This window comes from Dipodomys ordii, unplaced genomic scaffold, assembly GCF_000151885.1.
Source record: "Dipodomys ordii isolate 6190 unplaced genomic scaffold, Dord_2.0 Scaffold127, whole genome shotgun sequence".
In the NCBI taxonomy this organism is placed as follows: Eukaryota; Metazoa; Chordata; class Mammalia; order Rodentia; family Heteromyidae; genus Dipodomys; species Dipodomys ordii.
In genome coordinates this window covers 5,774,610-5,795,381 of record NW_012267343.1, presented here as the reverse complement: position 1 = coordinate 5,795,381, position 20,772 = coordinate 5,774,610, and the positions used below count along the sequence as shown (strand labels likewise).

At 42.6% G+C, this 20,772-nt stretch overlaps 1 protein-coding gene across 1 annotated transcript in view; it reads left to right on the top strand.

Annotated features, from left to right (window-relative positions):
• The window catches only part of Pappa (pregnancy-associated plasma protein A, pappalysin 1), a 230,050-nt gene that overhangs the window by 121,798 nt on the left and 87,480 nt on the right, over window positions 1–20,772 (top strand). The window contains exon 11 of the mRNA XM_013030108.1: window positions 14,438–14,631. Within this exon, the coding sequence (XP_012885562.1) occupies window positions 14,438–14,631 (194 nt within the window). The remainder of the gene's footprint in view (window positions 1–14,437; window positions 14,632–20,772) is intronic.

Below are 20,772 nucleotides of genomic sequence, written 5' to 3'. Positions count from 1 at the left end.
AAGCCCTGGGAAACCACTGGTCCACCTCGACTCTGAGAATTCAGACTTGGATAAGACCAGGAGAGTCACTGAGATCCTATGGAGTTCCAGAATGAGGCCGGGTTCTTTGGCAGGGACAGTGAGTAAGTTAGTCCTAAAGAAAGCTACTGCAGTAAAGTCACAAGAGGCCCGTAGGGGTGGGGGTGGGGTGGGTGGGGGGGTTCAGATTCTGTAATAAAGTCTGGCTTCTAGGCAGAAGCCTGACATGTTAGGAGCCGTGCTCGAAGATGATCATCAACCTCCTTCCCAGACTGCGGTGCTCTTCGAAGGCCAAAAGAGTACTCTTGGCAGAGTGACCTGAAGAGAAATCAGAGTGATTTTAGCTTTCAACACCAGTCAGAAACCCGGCCCAAATTATCCATAAGTTTAAATTAAACTATCAACTGCCATTGGCAGTGCTCTAAAGGTCCTTGGCCAGGGCTTGTCTCTGTGCTCAAGACACCGAAACCACATGCTTAACTTGAGTTCAGCCTCATTACCAAGGCAAAGGGCTGTACAAGTGTCTTAAATCCCTCGGCTTTTCCATTTGTGTGTGTGTGTGTGTGTGTGTGTGTGTGTGTGTGTGTGTGTGTGTGCCCTTTGCCAAGGGAATTCAGTGGGCAAACAAGAGTGGAAGGAAAAGCCAGCGGACCCGACTCTGACACACAAGGACCTCCTCAATCTGTCTGCTCCACCCTGTGGCATCCCGTATTTCCTTCCATTAGAGAAATGAGAATGCTGTTCTCTGCCATAGAGGGTGTTGCTCTGATCTATTCTTTCACTCATTGGAAAACTTGCTCATCACATTTATGCATTGGTTACCTGTTGAAGGCCTCTCACTGTGTCAGGCCTGGGCTATGTACTACTCAGCACACCAGGTTCATACTGCATGAGACAATCCTTGTCCCTCAGAAAGTGATCGATAAATAGTCATTAATATGGTTATGAGAGATAATGATCTAGCCCTTACAAATAGAGAGTACTGTGTTCCTGGAAAAAATCTTGCAGAGATTTGAGAGCCGTCATTCAAGGATGCCATGAGAAGGGGGTTCTATTAAATAGTGATTGCATTTAAGTATTTTACTGCTGGATCTAGCTTGTTCTTTCTTGAAATGAAGTCTAGGCACGATTGATTTTTTTTCTATAATAGAACATTTCTTATTCTTGGTTCTCAACCAGAGCACATCTGTCTCTGTCTCTCTTTCTCTCCTCTCCCTCCCCCTCTCTTTTCCTGTCCCTCTGTCTCTGTCTCTCTGTCTCTCTTTGTCTCTCTCCATCTCTCTGTCTCTGTCTTGTCTGTCTCTGTCTGTCTGTCTGTCTGTCTCTCTGGATCCAATCCAGGGCCTTGCACATGCTAGGCAAATCCTCTACAACTAGGCTACCCCACTTACCTGTGTTTTTATTTATTTTTCTTTTTTTCATCCAGACTTGTACGCATCTACTTACTCTACCCAGATTTAAATGTCATTCATACTCTATACAATGAATGAAAGTTCATCCTCTTTCTCCTCAGAACTGATACAACTCTTTCTTTGTCTCAGCTTTCACAGGGCACCTAGCCCTGTGGGAAACACCCACACCTCCTCCCTCTCTTTCTCATTTCCCACATTCCAACAATCATTTTTTCCAATTTTACTTGGAAAGCTTACCTTTTGTTTCCCTGCGAATTAATGTCTTTTTCTCTTTGGTCTTTGGTTTACTTGAAGGCCCCAAGCAGGTTCCTGGCTCCCTGCCTTTGCTTGCCACAATCTATCAGAGTGTTAGCAAGTTTCCTAAAGGGTGAACATCATGTATCTGTTTGACAGCATCAGGTGGCTTCAGAGTGCCCTTGAGAAAAATCTGAATTCCTTACTGTGGCCTTCAAGGAAAGTACTGTCTATAGGGGGCTGAACCAGTCTTTTGCAATGTCTGTCCCAACATTTTCTGGTGCCTTATACCCACTCCCCAGCTCCTAGTATCCTTTCATTTGCTCACAGTGTCTTCCTGCCTGGAAGATGCTCCCCACTTGGGTTGATGGACCCTTCCAATCTGGCACATCAAACCTAAGTTCTTCCTATCATCTTCCTATCCTGTGTCCTCTTCACTAAGTCCTGGAGAGCTGAGACCTTGTTCAGTTCATCTGATTCCCCAGGGCCGAGACCAAGATCTGGTACATCATTTGAGGCTCAGAAAAATAGAAAATAAATAAAAGGGTGGAAGGAAAATATGTTTACTTGTTTGTTTTTACACTACAGTTTTACTTTGCAGGCAACAAAGTGCAGTAGAGCTCCGTTGGTCAGTGCAGTTAGAGGAACCTTAGAATTGTCTTAAGGCAGACTGTTCACCTTCTGGATGTCATCTCAGGCAGGGCAGTTGGCTCAGCAACCTCAGAGTAGAGGCGACTGCAGAGTTGAAGCTAGGTTGCATGTGTCTAAATTAGGGCTCTGCCGCAAAGAAGATGAGGGTGAAGTAAGGAGGTCAGGTTTGGCTGGCACCATATTGGCCACATGGTTGGATGGTAGAGTCTGGCATCTTGTCTTTCATGCTGGGGGAAGGAAACCCCCTGCCCATCACCTGCCTCCCAGGAGTTGCACCTGCCTGGATCCCTGGAGACAGGGGCAGCACTTGCCTGATAGGTTACTGAATCTATCAGTCCAGTACCTGGGTCTGGGAATTTCCTGTGGACCAGCCCCCTGTGCTAACCTATTTAGCCTAGCCACCAAGACGCCATGTCACATGTGTCTCCATGGTCGTTTCCGGTGTCCTGTCTCCTGGCTCTTCTCCAGTCATCATGGCATCCCAAGTCAGCTCTCCATTGGAGTTGAATTGGAGTGTTGATATTGTTGGTTTTGTTTTTGTTCTTTTCTTTCCTCTCTAGCCTATTTCCTTAGCTGTGTTATGTGTAGTTGGTGGCTGCAGACTTTTGTAACAGTGGGTGGCCTGCAGCCTGCTAACTGTGTAATAAAGACTCCAATATTCTGTATCTCAAAATGTGTCATCTGGGATGATTCACCTTACAACAAGGGCTGCTTTAGTTTCCTTATTCATGCTACAGCATCATCACTGTGTGGATGTGCCATGGAGCTGGGACAGTTCATAAGTGTTCACAAGTGTTTGCGATTTGCCACTAATTCTGTACCAGGGTTTGAACCTGGATCTTTAGCGCTTCTCATCTTGTTTTCTCAACTGGGACTCGACCTTATCTCCAGCATAATATTTTGAATCCTGCGGACTTTTCTGCCCCACCTGGCCTCAAACCTTGGCCCTCGGGTTATCAACCTCCTGAGTAGCGGGACCATCATCCTGGACCAGCTGTTCTTGCTCTTTTGAACCTTATTTTACCTTCTCATTGAGAAGATCCAGATTCAAAACATGCCTATCTTCTATCTCTATACTTACAGTGATCCAACCACTTTAGAAGACCTGTGGGTAGGTAGCTTCAGAGATTTTGATGGTGTTTAGATGGCTCAGTAGGACTCTCCAAAACCGCCAAATTGAGCTGCTTTTGAATAGTAAGAGGAGTTTCTTTTTAAGGAAGAGGCCTAATTAACCAGTAGCTGCAAAGAACTGCAGGCCTGCCACCCCCACGGGGAGAATTCAAAAGGAAGTGGATAACTGTGTAAATAACACTGCTTTAAGGGGGCATTTAAGCCAATGCTCTTTGTTAAGGAAATTGATGGCTTTCTAAGTACTGTGTGTGAAGGGAGTACTTGAGCCTTAAGGTCCCCAACTCAACTCCTAATTCCCTAATGGATTGTGGCTCACATGCTGGGCCCAGCATGTGCAATCTCTTGCCAACCAAAACTCAGATTCCATTAAAATTTTTTTTTTAAATTTAACAAAAACATTAGTTATTGAGACCATAGTTTAGCTGTGGCACAAAGTAGTAGAGACAGATTTTTTTTTAAACTTCAGGGATAAAGGAGGTACTAGATCTTATACAGTATTTTTTTTCAAGCACGATATGTGTAGTAAGGTATTTTCTTGCTAACATCTAGGAAGACAGTCATGATTTTACCAATTTGCTGAAACTAGAACAGGAACTCAAGACTGACAGGTGTTGCTTTTCCCATGAATGAATGAAAAGCCTGGATGTGGCCACAGCTCCATCAAACCCATACGCCGCCAGGTAACACAAAATCATAAGCCATTCCAGAGAATCTAAAGTCAGCCATTCTCATTAAACTCTCCTCAGTATCCTCATCCATACAAAAGATTCTAGTTGAGCAGCATGCCTGGACAGATGAGTGTAGATATTAGAATTCAACTAGTCTGGAGGTAATTCTTGACTCTGCCACTCACAAAACAGTAGGCATTGACTAACTTCATTAAATACCTATTTCCTTGTCTTTAAACAGGAATAACTGTATCACCAATGCCTAATGCTATTCTTGGATGAAACAATAGTAGATACAGTACCTAACATGTAATCATCCAGTTACCTATTTAGCAAATGCACTAAAATATAATTTTAATTGGGGGATTCGATCAGTAGACAGAGATGGGCAACCAATCTCCCTGGGACAAGAATAGGCAGACAGGTTAAGAGTGCCTGGATAAGCTACAAAGAAAGGATGAATGGAACGGATCACAAGGAAAGTAGCTGGGAATTTTGGAGGAAGTCTCTGCACAGAGGGGGTGATGAGAGGGAAGGCACATTCACCGATGGGCCTGGAGCTTTGAGTGGTATGTGTCTTAGCGCAGAGAGAAGCTTGCAGAAGCAGGCGGGGACAAGATTACACTTGTCAGTTGTCATAAAGCTTCTATCAAGAAACACTGAAAGCATAACTCTGGATTTTCTGACACAGCCAACTACATTTTCTGACATCAACGGCAAGAGATTTCTAATGGGCCTTCTCTGAACTGTATCAGGTTATCACCTTACTGATCTTGTTTAGGGGCTGGGACTTATCCAGAGTCTCATTGTCGGACCATATCCTAACTGACCCTCAGTGGCCCAGAACCAGCCCCATGGTTGGTCTAGAGAGGACTTCTCTGGCCTCTGCTCTGGAATGTACAGCCAGCTATGCAACCAGCAACCTCATGCTTTTGTTTGGGCAAATAGATCCTCACCTTTGTTAGACAGTGACCCTACAGTAATCCCTACTCCTTAGAACATGTTTTCAACACAAAGAGTCACAGTGACCTTACCATTTCTGATCCAATAGAATAATGGTTTTAATTTCTATTTTCAAATGATCCAGGTTAGAATTAACCAGTTTAAGCCCAATTTTTCTCTCTGTCCCTTCAGTCCTCTTTCCCTTCTGCTTTCATCATTTTTTTTTACACATCTCTGTAGGAAAAAAAAAAAGTTAAAGTCTGAAGAGTATACTGCCCATCATATAAGAGAAAGGTAACTTACCCAAGGGTAACCCTGGCTGCTATGTGGCTCCTGCTCTTTAGTACATTATCAACTGTCTTACCAGATTGGAGATGGAGAGCACTGTGGCTTGAATCCTTTATCTTTTGGGACTTATCCAAACCAGGAGGAGGAGGGTAATGGGACAGGCTAAACCAATCAGGACTCAGGATGGGGGAAAAAATCCATGCTGACATCCTGGTGACTGCATAGGAACCCCAACCAAGAACCCAGCATACTGTAGTCACCTTAGTCCTATTGCTAGGGTAGGGTAATTAGCCTGATTGTTGTGTGGTGTCCTGACTCATCCTCCAGTTCGTGGTCCATTCATTCATCATATCCATTTGTCTAAAATTTTCTCTTAGATGTAATCGTGAGGATGCCTTAACAAACCAAGTGCTGCTTGTGCTGGATCAGTAAGGTTTTTAGAAGTGCCTTGTTGAAGAACAGATAAATATATGTGTATTTGCTGACTTTCACTTGAGTACATTATTTTTCCTTTTGGCCACATACATGCATTTCCCACAGACAAGTTTCTAATTAGCACTACACACTCCTGATATTTGCATGATGACCTTTCATTAGCCACTCAGAATGCTTGGCCTCTAAGAACTAATTTTGCTGCCTTCAGTGAGTTACTTAGCATCTCTGAGTCTCACTTGCCATGGTTGCCAAAGGAAGCATGTAGAATAAATTGCATTAAAGGCCTTGACCTTTATTCATTCCTTTAGCATATATTTGCTGATTGTACTAAAATTTGGGTTCTATAGGTAATAAAACAGGCTGTGTTTCTGCCCTAGTGGAGCCACCATTTTATTTTAGAGAAAATGCAAAGACCAAGTAAACATGTGAAAAAGCAAGATAATACTGTGAGGGGAAAACAGTAGACAGGTGTCAAGAGAGGCAGGAGTGGAGGGGTGGGACACTGTTTTTGGAATGTGGTTAGAAACAAGCCCCTTTGGGCCATAATGATTGAGATAACGCTGAAACAATGAATTAGAAAAACCTGTTTTATAATTGGAGCGATGAGTTTTTGTATCGGTAATGGTAAAATATGATAGCAGCACTGCTTATACTTTTGGACATGTTTGAATATTTTCCTTAGTGTGATTTTAAAATCAGATTATTATGCAAGTAATTTCTAAATAAGTAAGAAAAGTAATATTGGATATTTTCCCCCAATATTAAGGCAAAAAAGAGTGAAGGATGATATATATTAGTCAGTATCTAGGAACACGTTAGTGACAGAGTTAAGGTTCAGATTTTTATTTCTGGTCCCCAGTTTCATCTGTTTTTCTTTTTGTTGTTGGTTGTGGGGCCTGAACTCTGGACCTGGGCATTCTCTCTCAGCTCTTCAGCTCAAGGCTAGCACTCTACCACCTGAGCCACAGCGTCACTTCCAGCTTTTTCTGCTTATGTGGTGCTGAGGAATGGAACCCAGGGCCTCATGCAAGCAAGGCAATCACTCTACCACTGAGCCACCTTCCCAGCCCTTCATCTGTTTTTGATTACAACCCTCTTCTCTCCCAATAGGCTCACTGTTAGGTTTTTAAAAAGAGGTAGCTGAGTAAGAACAGCAGCACGTGGGATTCAGGTAAGGGGTAGGTTTATTCAGTAGGCTGGGAAAGAGAGAGAAAAGAGCTAGAAAAGAGCTAGAAAAGAGCAGAGAGCTAGAAAAGAGAAGGGAGCTGGGAAAGAGAAGAGAAGGAAAGAGCTGAGAAAGCTAGAAAAGAGCAGAGAGAGCGTCTGGGCCTGGGCTAGGCCTTATCTAGGGTCTGGGCGGAGAAGGGTGTGGCCACATCAAATTCAGATGTGACCTCAGCAGATGAAGATGTGACCTCTTCCAGGTGTCCCAGTTGCCTAGGTAACGCAGGTACTGGGTGGAGACTTTGCTGCGAGGAGGGTGGAGTCTGCTAGCCATCCAGGTGCGGACCTTACACTCACCATTCACAGTCTTCACTTTGCTGATCAGGTTTCCTCATTTTCAGACTAAAAAGATAGTTTAACAATGAAAGAGGGGGGAAATCAAGAACAAAATATATTTTTAGAGTGATACAAGGTAAGGGAAATCACAAAGCTGTCTTATTTAACATTCATTATTCTACAGAAGGTAGATCTGTAGCTGGAGAGAAAAGTGACTTGTCTGAAGTCCTAGGGTACATGAGCAGACAACTGTTCTCTCCAGAGTTTCCTTGTTCATTACGAGGCTGTGGATTTTGAGAAAGAAATTTCTTCCCTCATTCCATTCTTTCTTTCCATTTTCTCCTTCCTTCCTTCCTTCCTTCCTTCCTTCCTTCCTTCCTTCCTTCCTGCCTGCCTGCCTGCCTGCCTGCCTGCCTTCCTTTCCTCCTTCTCGCCCCCCTCCCTTCTTTCATTTCTCCTTTTCTCCCTCCTTATCTTCCTTATTTCTTTCCTACCTTCATTCATCATTTCTTCCCTCCTCTCTCCTTCTTGTCCTCTCTTTCTTTCTTCTCACCTTATGGTGATCAAAATGAGATCCAGTTCAAATCACTGGCATTCCACCTGAAGTGTGTTTCTTTCATGATTGCCTATTTTTTTTTTACCATCATTGCCTGCTTTTTGCATATCCATATTTTGAATTGTCTTTCCCATATATTAGCTTATATCTTTCAAGTCAAATTTTGTTTTTAATTTCCTACTTATACTTTGAAAGAACTTTGAGTCCTTGGTATCGCTCTTCTTTCCATTTGTGCTTGGAATGTCTGCTACTATATAATCAAATATTTTCTGTGGCATGCATGTCCCAGCAGAGTACCATATTGTACTTGTTCTCCATATCATGAGAGACCATCATCGGGACCCCAAAGAGATGTGAACAAAAATCACTCAAGACTTTTCAATATTCTGTTCACTTGACTACATTGTTATTTGTTAGATTCGCTATCTTTGCTTAGAATATTTTTTAAGCCACTAAAACAAATGCTCTGTATTCAAGGTGATATAATTGCATATTTGAATTCTGATTCTTAAAGCCTGCCAAATCTCTTTATTTGGCAGCCTATCCATTTATTTTCAAACTCAGTTAAGATATAAAATAAAACAATAAAACAAAGACAGATGGTGGGATACATGTCTCACAGAAAAAATATGGAATAGTTTATGTAGAATTGGACATTTTTACCTTAATGTGTGCTAGATTTTGTATTATGACCTCATTCTAATTATGATTTCATAAAAACCTTTATATAGTATCATAATCAGAACAGATCCAAATCAGCCTTGCAACTTTGTTTTGTTGTGATGATGTTTTTTTGAGACAGTCTTTCTGGAGCACCTCAGCCTCCTGAGTGAGAGAATCAGTCATAGACTGCCAAACCTGGCTTTTTGATACACCATTAATGAAATAAATTAGAGAAGTTCTGTGATTTCCACATTTTTCATTCATGATTTACTGAGTACTTGTTATAAGACTGACCCTTTCCTGAGTATTAGGGATGCAAACATCAATGCCTCAGGACCCAAGAGCTTCCAACAATAATTTATCTTTTTATTCTTAAATAGAAACCAATCAGTTTTCTTGAATCTAAAAGTAAAAGATTCACTCTGAAACAGATTCTATGAAAGTTGTACCTTACAGAGTTAGGGGGATGATATAACATGAAAGAATTACTTATTAGTTTGTTTAATTTTGTGGTGCTGGGGATTAAATCCAGGGCCTTCTGTGTCGTATGTAAGCACTCTACTACTGAGCTACATCTCCAGTCCCCAAAACTTATTTTTAGACAGTGAACAATATAGTGAAGAAAATAAAACATGACGGGGAAATAGAATCAACAGGGTTGTTATTTGGGGAAGTAACACTTACCTGACCTCTAAACAACGAAGAGGTCATAAGAAAAGCAAAGTAAAAGAAGCAAGGAAAAAGAAAGGGAACGTCAAGTTCAGCTTCCTAGTGTGTTAAGAATTTGGAATATGCCTGGAGCCAGTGGCTCGTGCCTATAATCTTAGGAAACTGAGACTTGGAGAATTGCAATTCAAAGCTAGTTTGGGCAGTAAAGCTTGCTATATTTCATCTCCAAATAAGCAACAAAATCAAGCCGGAGGTATGGCATAAGTGTTAGAATGTCAGCCTAGCAAATGTGAGGCCTGAGTAAAAGTACTGGGAAAGAAAGAAAGGAAAGGAAAAGGAAGGAAGGAAGGGAGGGAGGGAGGGAGGGAGGGAGGGAGGGAAGGAAGGAAGGAAGAGAGAGAGAGAGAGGGAAGGGGAGGGAGGGAGAGACAAGGGGGAAGACCAGAAAAGGAGGAATGGAAGCAAGGAGAAAGGGAAGGAGAGGGAGAGAGGTAGATATTTCTAAATATATAGCTATCTGGATAAATGGAAGACAGTGAACAAGGAAGATCGTAGCTAGACAGTCACAAAAAACAGGACCTTGTAGAGCATGATACAGGCTCTGAATTGTGTTGCTTATGAGATATGAAGCGATTGACTTGCTTCAAGTGAGGAACTTCATTTTAAGAACAGCCTGATTGCTATGTTCCAGAGAAGGGTACAGAAGCAGCAGAGAAACTTGTTTAGTGAAATTGCATCAGCAGTAGAGACTTGAATTTGGTAGCAGCAGGTTTGGAATATCTGCAATTCAAGGAGCCTTTGCGAATGTGCAGATTGACTTTATGTCGTGTTAAAGGGCACACTGAAAAAGAAATAGGAGAGATGACCAGGAAAAGTTTGGTTTGGCCATTGTTGGCCAATGGTGTTGTCATCCACTAAGGTGGAGGAAAGGGATTGTGGAGGGAAAAATCACTGTTTTGGGTTATTCTGTGAGATGCCTTTAAATAGATGTCAGTAGTGATATCACTGTGGGAAACTGGAACTCAGAGAAGCCATCTATCTAAAACCATGACTGTCACTATAGTCACTGACTCATAGACCCTGTGAGGAGTGAATTCTGGTAAAGAACTCAATTCATGTAGCTGGACCTGAGGATACACAGGGAATTTGAACCTGGACTTCAAAAGGTCCTAAAAGCAACGTGGAGAGGTCAAACTTGGTTGGAGTCAATTAGGCAATTTCACATACAAGATTTACATTTTAGATTAGTCATTCATAGATGATCACTGCTGTGTGAGAAGGGGGTAAGGGGACAAGACTCCAAGCCAAATATGAGGGCATCGTGAAGGCCGAGTACAGAGAGAGACTGGGCTGTGCGTGCCCTCTATGCCTGGTTAAGAGTGACTGCAAAAAGCCAGCCCAGGCTCTCTTATATTCTAGTCAGATGATGATTCGTTGTCTCCATGAGACTCAAGGAGGAATTTGCAGCTCATATTGGTGTATGGCCAACCCTCGAAGGACCCGGAAAGGGACTCAGCTCCTCACATTCATCAGACCTAGTCAGCATCTGAAGCTTGTTAGCAGATTCATGGTTCTTTAGGAGTCCTTCACCACCTCGCCTTTTGTCCTCTGCGTAGGCTGATCTGCTTGCAAAGAGGTTAAGCACAAACCCTGGTTTCAATAGAATTAAATGAGGTCAGCAATCTGGTCTTGACATGAAGCCCTTAGGGGTCGGGGCGGGGCGGGAGGAAGGACAGTATGAAGTCAAGATATTTCTATTCCAGAAGAAAGTCATGCCAACACAACTTCTCCCAGATTCCCCCCCAAACTTTGCCCTCATAAAGTTAAGACACTACCACTGTCTCTATTCCAAAAAGCTATTATTTGGATAGAAAGATTGCACATTTTTTGGTCTTTTGGTGGTGGTGGTGCTTGGATGAATTATGTGGCACGAAGCTTGTTGTGGTTGGACTCAACCCTAAACAAATAGCTAAACTTAAAAATATGATTTTTTTCTAGTCTTTCAAAAATAGAAAAATATAATAATCTTTGGGCCGAGGGAGTTTCTTAATGCCAATCACTGGTCCCTGAGCTGGAAATAGAAGCAGATGCTCATTTCTCAAAAGCTTATAAACAAGAAGAGAGATAGGTAAATCCACACATTCCTTTGGAAGGTAGCCCATTTCAGAAGAGCACAGATTCGAATTAAGTCCCACTAAATTGAGTCCATCTCCCATGCTCAAAAAGCCTCACTTCCCTATCTGCAGGTAGCTGGCCTATGTTCTTCAATGATCATGACTCTGAGAGCCTTTCAGGAATGTAGGTGCTGGTATTTCATCTTTAGGCTCCAGACAGATGAAGAGGAAAATTAAGTTGACAAGGGGCTGCATTAAGTGTGTCTGACCACTTACACACAGTCCATATGCTTCCAGTTCTAGGAGCTGAGCTCATTTCTTCCAAAAGGAAAAGAGCTTTGCTGGCTTATGAAAACTCAACTGAGGAGGACAGACTTTGTCAGTGCTGCCCCACCCACATCAAACATCCTGGCTGGATAGAGTAGACTTCTTAATGTGTCACCATGTGGAAAGGGGTGAAGCTGAAATGAAGAGTTCCCTCATACTGGGGAATATTGGGGTTAGATGGAGAGATCAGACTGCCCAGTGAAACCCCTCTGTAAGCCAATCCCCCCACTGGTCTCTCAGAAACTTTTCCTTCAAAGGGTATCGAGTCGATATTTTAACAAGAATGTGCCCATCAGAGATTCTAAAACTTAGTCATTCATTCACTCAACAAATACTTGTTGAAGGCCAGGCTCTGGTGATTCAGTCCTGTAATCCTCAGGAATCTGAGATAGGAGGATCGGTGTTCCAAAGCTAGCCAAGGCAGGAAAGTTCATAAGACTGTTATCTCCAATTAACCACCAAAAATCAGGAAGTGAAGCTGTAGCTCAAGTGATAGAGTTTCAGCCTTGAGTGAAAAAGCTAGGGGACAGCATCCAGGCCCTGAGTTCAAAGTCCCGTTACTGTTTCACACACACACACACACACACACACACACACACACACATATATACACACACACACACACACACACACACACACACACACAGAGCCCCATACAACTACTTATTGAAATCTTGTGGTGTGTCTGTATGTGTGTGTGTGTGTGTATGTGTGTGATATAGTATTCACACTCCTCACCCAGTGGAACATATCATTAAGGTCTTCTAGCTGGTACATGAAAGGCAGGGCAGTAAGATGATAGATCTTGCTAATGACTTCAGACTCTTCACTGCAACCCACTCAGTGTCCAGCATGTAGCCTGTAGGGAATGCCAAAGAAACTAACGTGACAAAAAAGAGAAGGCCACTTTGGTTGTTCTCCTGCTACTGTCTTTGTTTTTCCTGGGCCACACATTTGTATTCCATTCCTTATCTTGTTCTCTTCAGGGGTTGGGGCAGAGGGAGTAGAGAAGGAGAAAGAATCCCCCAGACGAAGGTTGGCAGATGGAGCTGTGAGGCTCCCAGGACTCCAGTGACAAGAAAACCTGAATAATAGAGTCCAAGGATGTTATTTTTAAAAGAGACTCACAAATAGCTCTGTCAGCAGAATCTTGAAGAAGAAAAGAAGCATGCTTCCTTCCTCTCTTCTCCCTCTCTCTCTCTCTCCCTCTCTTTCTGTCCCTCTCTCTCTCTGTCCCTTTCTCTTTCATTGCCCTCTTTTGTTATTGTTCTTTTCTCTTTCAACTTTATTTTTGCCTTGCTGCCTATCATCCATTTGCCCATCTATCTACCTGTGCCCTTATGTTCCTACCATGTCCGCCTTTCCCTATCTCCATTCTCATTATTCTCAGGCTCTGCTGGTCCCAAGCAGATTTATTACCATATTAAATGTAATTTTTTAAAGAAGAAGTTGGCCTTTTTGTACGAGTTTACCTGTAGTTTCAACTGCTTTTCACACTGAAGGTTCTCTGCAGAAGAAATGAGTCATTTTAGAGGATAGACTTTATATAATCATTATATATAATCTCTCCCTATTTGTCTTCATCATAGAAGAAGAAGAGGAGAAATATGGAACCAAAGCCAGGCAACCTCCTGATTTTAGGCATCAGAGCTTGTATGTTCATAACTTGAACATAGCTTGTATGTCCAGCGTGTAGAGAAGTTCTCACTTCTAAGCATAAGTTGGCCTCTTACTTCTAACTCTGTTGCCAGCTTTCTCTGTGACCTAGAAGCAGGTGCCATCCCAGCCTCAGCTCTCAGTTCTGTTTTGCATAAAATGCAAAAAGGAGCTGACATTGTACACATTATCTCACACAATCATGGTAACAATGCTGGATGAATATCCTATCTCATTGATTTATTTGTTTGGATGAGAAAAATGGAAACTTAGAGAGATTCACCTTCTGGGTCACTGAGTCCTGATTTGAATCTGGCTTTGCCCCAGGTCAAAACTCTTTCTCTTTGCAGTCTTCTTTATTGGCTTTTAGAGAGTGAAGTCTGGATTTATGTCTGGTCACTCTTAGAGTGGACCTGAGTTATTAGATCTCTAAGAAGGCCAAAGCCACTGTCAAAGTCCTGTGGTCTTTCCATGTTTAAAGTGCCCAGCATGCTAGTAGTTATAGGAGATCTCAGCTGATTCATAGCTCTCCTTCAATAACTGAACTATAAGGAACTGATTGATTCTGGCTCTTTCCATAGTATTTCACTATGTGAACTATTTACAGAAGTAAACAAGGGATTTGTTGAGCTTAGAAGATACTCAGCAGTCTGCTGCCCCTAAACCATTTTTATGAACATTTTATCAGATGATCAACATCCTAGAAATTCACCTAGTGTTTAACTGAAATTCTGATTGTTTCCATCTAGAACAGCCTATGCTGTTACTTATGGCAAGATTTCCCTTTTCTCAGGGCTGGGAAGATGGCTCAGTGGTAGAGTGCTTGCCTTGCATGCCTGAGGCCCTGGGTTCAATTCCTTAGCACCACGTAAGCAAAAAGAAAAAAGCCAGAGGTAGGTGCTGTGGCTCAAGTGGTAGGGTGCTAACCTTGAGCTGAAGAGCTGAGGGACAGCTCCTAGGCCCAAAGTTCAGGCCCCACGACCGGACCCCCCCCCAAAAAAAAGATTTCCCTTTTCTCTTAAGGCAGAGGGATATTTTATTGTGACTAACAATGAATGATAGCCTAGACAACATTCATGATTTTGGTGGACTGATTCCATATTGACTGCTGATGGTTGAGACCAATTAACAAGTACTTATCTTTCTCTCTCCTTGTATATCCATCTCTTACAGATGAGCCCAGCCGGTGCTATTTCCATGATGGAGATGGGGTATGTGAAGAGTTTGAACAAAAGACTAGCATTAAAGACTGCGGTGTCTACACGCCCCATGGGTTCCTGGATCAATGGGCATCCAACGCTTCAGTTTCCCATCAAGACCAGCAGTGCCCAGGCTGGGTTGTCATCGGACAGCCAGCAGCATCCCAGGTAAGGTCTCACCCCCTACAAACCTCCTGAAGATTCTCTGAACCTCTTCTGTGCTTGCCAGGAATGCCCACCTTACAGATATGATGCCATTAGATGTGACCACATGAGCATATCTTTAGCTACATGTATTATCAGTGTCTCTTGACCTCTTGGGTACCATTTGTAAAGAATTAGAAATACAGTGGCCAGCTGAGGGATCACCAGTGTAATGGAGGTAATGACTAGCCTCTTTTTTCCTTCCCTACTATAATTCCTTTGTGGGCAAGAACTCTACTCTGGCTGGACTACTGAAAATCAGTGGGGGGATGGGGGTAATGACAAATCCATTTGAGGAATTCTCACTTTTAAGGAGGTGCTTTCTACTTTAAGGGTGTAACTCTACCATCAGTATGTTGTATGGCCTTGTGCTGGTCTCCTCACCTTCCTGGGCTCTATGTTTCTTTCCGTCTTTGAAATGGAGAGTAGTTAAGCTTGATGATCTCCGAGGATCTTTACACTTCTAAGAAGCTATGCCTCATTCCTCAGTCCCTTCATGGACTATTTATTTGCTATGTTTTTCCCACAGGGGACTGACAGCATAGTTGAGGGAGTGAGAGTTTTGGGGCCACCAGAGCTTGTATGATGTTGGGGATGGCTATGACTTCCCCAGAGCCCCCTTTCTAATTATCCTGGTGAACAAGCCACCTGCCTTCTTCTGAAACTAATATGTCTTAGAGACCTGACACAGTGGTTCCAGCTATCCAGCCCAGTAGCCAACGAAGCCATATTTCCCAGATATTTCTTTCCAATTTCTTGATGAAAGAGAAGGACGCCCTTCTCTTGGGCCAAATGAAGACTCATTGGGTGAAGTACAAGATAGGAGCACTTCCTTGACTCCTTTTTTTATTTTGCATTTGTTTGACCATTATGTTATCATTTTGCTTATTTTTTATTTATTTACATTTGTGTCTGAACGCCCTGAGGAGGGTAGAAATAACTGGGAACATGGCGCCCCTCATCCCAGCCTAGGGAATAATGAATGCACGCAAGAAGGAAGGGTCAGGGTTCACCTTCTCCTCATGCCTCTCCTCCACCATGTGATTGCAACTTCACCCTGAACTCTTTATCTGTTTATTCTCTGGCTTCCCTACCAGAACCCTGTCACTTCATGAATAAGTTTGAGTTCCACTCATCTCTGTCCCTTGTTTTTAAGCACAGAATCTAGATTAAACTAGATGCTCAGAAAATGTCTGTTTTCTTGACTGTAAACACACACACGTGCAAATGACACTGAGAGAATATCTCAGGTATCACTTCTCTGATCACATGGAACGTCGAGGAAATCCAAATCAATGGTAGCATCCATTTCCTAGAGATGCTTAAAAATATCACTCCAACATGGGAATTATTAATGCATTTGGAACCTCACATTAAAAAAAATGTTGAGGTAGCAGCTGTGCCTTAAAATCACCCAGAGCTTATTGTTACTGATCTGAGCAAAGGAGAGAAAGAATTTTCCAGTCTTAGCATTTGAAAAGAGGCTTCATGGGACAATTATTCCACTCTTGTAAGGAAAGGGCTGTCAGGAATTATGGGTGATTATCTCTTCCTAAACAAAAATCCAATTAAAAAAATCATTATAAATACTAGCTCTTCGATTTACAAAGAGGAGATGAGGATACAAAATCATCCCTATTGAATTATTCATTGTAACCAATTTTATTTTAATGAAATCGACTAGGTTCCATTACTCTGGGTTTGGACATAATCTTTGTTGCAAGGAGACTTCAGCTGTAACTAAATTTGCCATAATGAGATCAGCTCACTGGAGAATACAGGGTCAAGGGAGAGAATATGAGTACAGGCTAGGTGTGGGGCCTGGCAGGCAGAGGGTGTCCTGGGAGGTGCAGAGCAAGAGTCTTCTGAATTCTTTCTCTGAGAGCAAATGCTTAGATATCATGAGTGAGTATACTTGCCCCCACCCTCATGCACACATGGGCAAACATGGACACCCATGTACCCATATGCATATGATGCAAACACACACATTCACATTTGCATTTCCAAAACGATACGAATCCTGCATGATTCAGGAGAAAGACTATTCCTAAAGTGGAAGGATAGCTCCCTTTCAACAGCAGAGAGGAAAAGGAAGTAGGACTCTGCCCTTCATTATATTGTTCAGTGATTAAAGGAGACTGGTAGTTAATTTTCACCCTGTCAGGGCCTCCAGTGAAGATAGTGAAGTTGTTATGACATGGAAGGGGCTTGGAGGTTCTTAGAAGTTGAGCTTAAGAACAGAATTGGAAGGTGTACCACGTGTCCTTCATCTTCCTCCAAATCCCCCTTTCTTTGTCCTGTCCTCTGCTCCCTTCTTCTCCCTCTCTCCCTCTCCTCCCTTTCTTCTCTCCCCTCTCACACAGACATACAAATTCATACATGAATAGGTCCCCATAGCAGCTCAGAACCAGAGGGTGACCAAAGCAAACACCGGGGAACAGAGCAAGGGAACAAGTCAGTATCAAAGCATCTTCAAACCCAGGCTACTCCCATTTCTGCACAGACTGACACTATTCCATGGCCCATGCTGTTTACTAGGATACTTTTTAAACTTGAGGAATGGAGACCCTTATAATCTAATTTACCCAAAGCTCTGCCTTTCCTTGATCCTCTAAAAATGATATGTGTAAGTACTTATTGGAGCTATGTGGCCACCTCGATGACAGAACCTGTAGAAGAAATCAAAGAAGTGTGAAAACACAGCTCCTGACCTTGTCACAGTGTAAGATGTAGGTGTGAGAATTTCATCCAAAGGCAAAAGCCTCATCAGATTGAGTCTTGAGGCTCTCACGGCTACTGCGAATGAGCAACATTCTTAGTGTTGTGAGTTCTAGAATACTGATTAAAACTTCACTTTGGGTATTGCATATGCCTGCAACATTTCATGATTTCCAGTTCTTTTCATCCATTGTTCTTGAACCAGATCCCCAAATTTGGTTAGAATAAAGCTAATCCTGAATGCTAAATCTCATATCTGAATATTATCAGAAGTATCAAAACTTCCTGGTTGTACAAACTGGGCTGAACATCCTATAATAAGAGACATTCTTTGGATAGTTTGGCCAGGTACCATCTGGACCCAGCTGTAATCAAGAAGTTCCTGAGACAGAACTGCCTACCGCCACCCCTCATCCCCCAGCAAAAAAAAAATGGAATTGAACTGAATGAATCATGTTATCTCTCTTCTAGAGATCTCAGAAATGGTTTGGCTTAAGTGCTTGCAAAGATCTTGTCTAGTTCTTATTTTGTCTCCATGTTTTACATTGTTCTAATGCTTTAGAACAAAGGCTGCCAGGATATGATACAGATATTTCTTCTTTTTGCTCTCACCCCTAACATTTTTTTTAAACCAAAGCTGATTTCCTCCTGGCTCTCCTGCCAACAGGCAATGACCTGAGGAGGAGGTGGCAGACCCAAGACAATCAGGAATTTATAGTTTCTCTCCTAGGCATTGCAGATCCTCGGTCAAAAGACCATTGAATTTGGTTAATCCTCTGAGGATAAAATTTAGACTATCCCTTTCTCAGACAGTAGTTTGAGGACCAAAGTAAAGGAAAACTTTCCTAAGAAGGAGATCTATCCACATTAGAATAGAGTGTTGTGGAAGTTTCCACCATGGAACATGAGAAAGCAGAACCCCTGTAAACCCATTATTGGTCATCTCTGTCGTTTCTCACTTCCGTTTGAGTGGCTATTATCTATTCTTTGCTGTGACCATAATACTATGCCAGGTGTCATAAAGATCTAGGTAGTACATGCCTGTAATCCCAGATACTCAGGAGGCAGAGGTGGGAAGATCCTAAATTTGAAACCCAACACTGACAAAAGGTAGTATGATGTTCTGTTTCACAAACATTTTTTAAGTTGGATGGAGATATAGTATAAGGCCCAGAGCCTAAGTTTTATCCCCAGCACTCAATGAAAATAATCTATCTCTTAAGTTGATTGAAGAAAAATTTATTTAAATCTTGCATTTAAGAAATATAAAAGAGAGAATGGGGGATAATGTAGTTTGGTGGAAATTATGGCCAACTGGCTTTTCCTTAACTTCTGAGTAAGTTGTTCCTCTAAGAATCTCATGGTGCTCCTTTCAAAATGGAGATGATAGTATCTACCTAGTGGAAGTTAAGGTAGATAACATTTAGCTGGTGAACAGCAAAGAGGCAGAGAAACACTAAGTGGTAGTGTTGTACTTCTGAAGTAGTACAAATGTCACTGCTCTATCTCAATCATGTTAGCTTCCTTCACCTAGATCTGGCCATGATGAGCCACACAGCAGAGAAGCCTCATCATCATGATGTGGACTTCATCAGAATCCCATCAGTCACTGCTTGCTGCACACTCACAGTTGTAGTAGGCACTTTGAGAAGTTCTAAGGAAGTCCTGAGCCTTTTGCTGCCCTCAAAGCACTTCTAGTTTCAACAGGGTTTGCCCAACTAGAAACAGTAGTCAACCATGATAGAGCATGAGATCCAGAGGGATTTTTTCCTCCAATCAACCTTACTCAGCCTGCAGGGATGAATGGATAAGTCATTTGCCCACTTTCAGAAGAACCCAGATAGATTATAAAAATAGCATTTACCAAGTTCCTCTGGGCTCTGCACCAAATTCCTTGAATCTTACTACAGCTACTACAGAAACAGTCATTAATGTTCTCACTTTACAGATGAGGACACTAAGACTCAGACAGCAGAAGGACTTGCTTTGGGGATCCTGGCTGGAGGGGGCTGAACCCATTGTTTCTAATAGGAACCCGAGTTCAGGATGAAGCAATTCATACCTGCTTCCATCACTGCTGTGTAAGAAGAGGGGGAAGAGCTCGTGTCTTTCTGGAAGTGATAATACATTTCAGCAACACCAAGAGAGTGGGTGTGCTCCCTCACCAGTACCCCAAATCTCCAAATACTTCCATTCCTTCCACTCTTCCTTCCTCTGAGATCTCCATCTGTTCCTTTTCATTCTCTGTGTGTGTGTGTGTGTGTGTGTGTGTGTGTATATGTGTGTGTATGTGTGAGAGAGAGAGAGAGAGAGATTACTGAGGCTTTGTGTCCCTTAGCTTTTTCTGTTCAAGGCTTGAGCTCTTCCACTTGAGCCACAACTCTTCTCCTAGCTTCCCCCATACACACCCTCTGCCCCTTTGGTGGTTAATTGGAGATAAATATCTCATAGAGTTTTCCTTCCTGGGCTGACTTTGAACTGTGAGCCTCAAATCTCAGCTTCCTGAGTAGCTAGGGTTGCAGACATAGCCACTGACACTCGATTTGGTCTCCATTCTTTTAGGTGGAGCCATGCCTTATTGAGAGTCTTCTAAATGTGTGTAGTCTACAGAAATATAGAAGAAGCATAGAAAGCGTTTAAAGTTGCATCTCTTACATGTAAAACAGATTTCTTAGGTTCTGGAATGTATGTTTAATTGTTGCTGGAGCATGAGAGAGAGAGAGAGGGAGGGAAAGAGAGAGAAGCACAAATAGGGTAATTGTAGATTGAAGAAGAAACTACATAATTTATGGTTTGTCTCAAACCATACACAGGAAACCTTGAGAAACCAGGATAAGAGAATCACAAGATGTGTACATTCTTTCATGGCCACCAACTCTGAGCCAGGACAGCAGAAGTTATTCCTCCATGACCTCCTCATTCCTGTCTCTAGGGACAGGGGCTCGATTCCCTGAGGCTCTCTAGACATAGGGTGTGTTGGTTAGTTTTCTCCTTGCTGTGAAAGAATAGCTGACCTAAACAACTTCAGATGGGGAAGATTTATTTGGGCTCATGGTTTTGGAGGGTTCAGCCTATGGTTGCTTGGGAAGAACATCATGGTGTCAGGTACATGTGGACAGGAAACAGAGACAGGGAGACAGGGAGGGACCAGGGATAAAACACCCCAAGGATCTATCCTGGGTGGACCAACTTCTTCCATCTACACCCCACCTCCCAGCTGGGTCCACTGTCTGGAACCTAGGCTCCCAACACCTGAGCCTGTGGAAGCAATTTCATATCCAAACTGTAAGACATGACTAAGCAATCTTTCCACATGCCCTTACCATGCAGTGTAAGAGGGGAAACTCCAAGGGAGACATTTCCTGTGGAAATGATAGCTGAGGA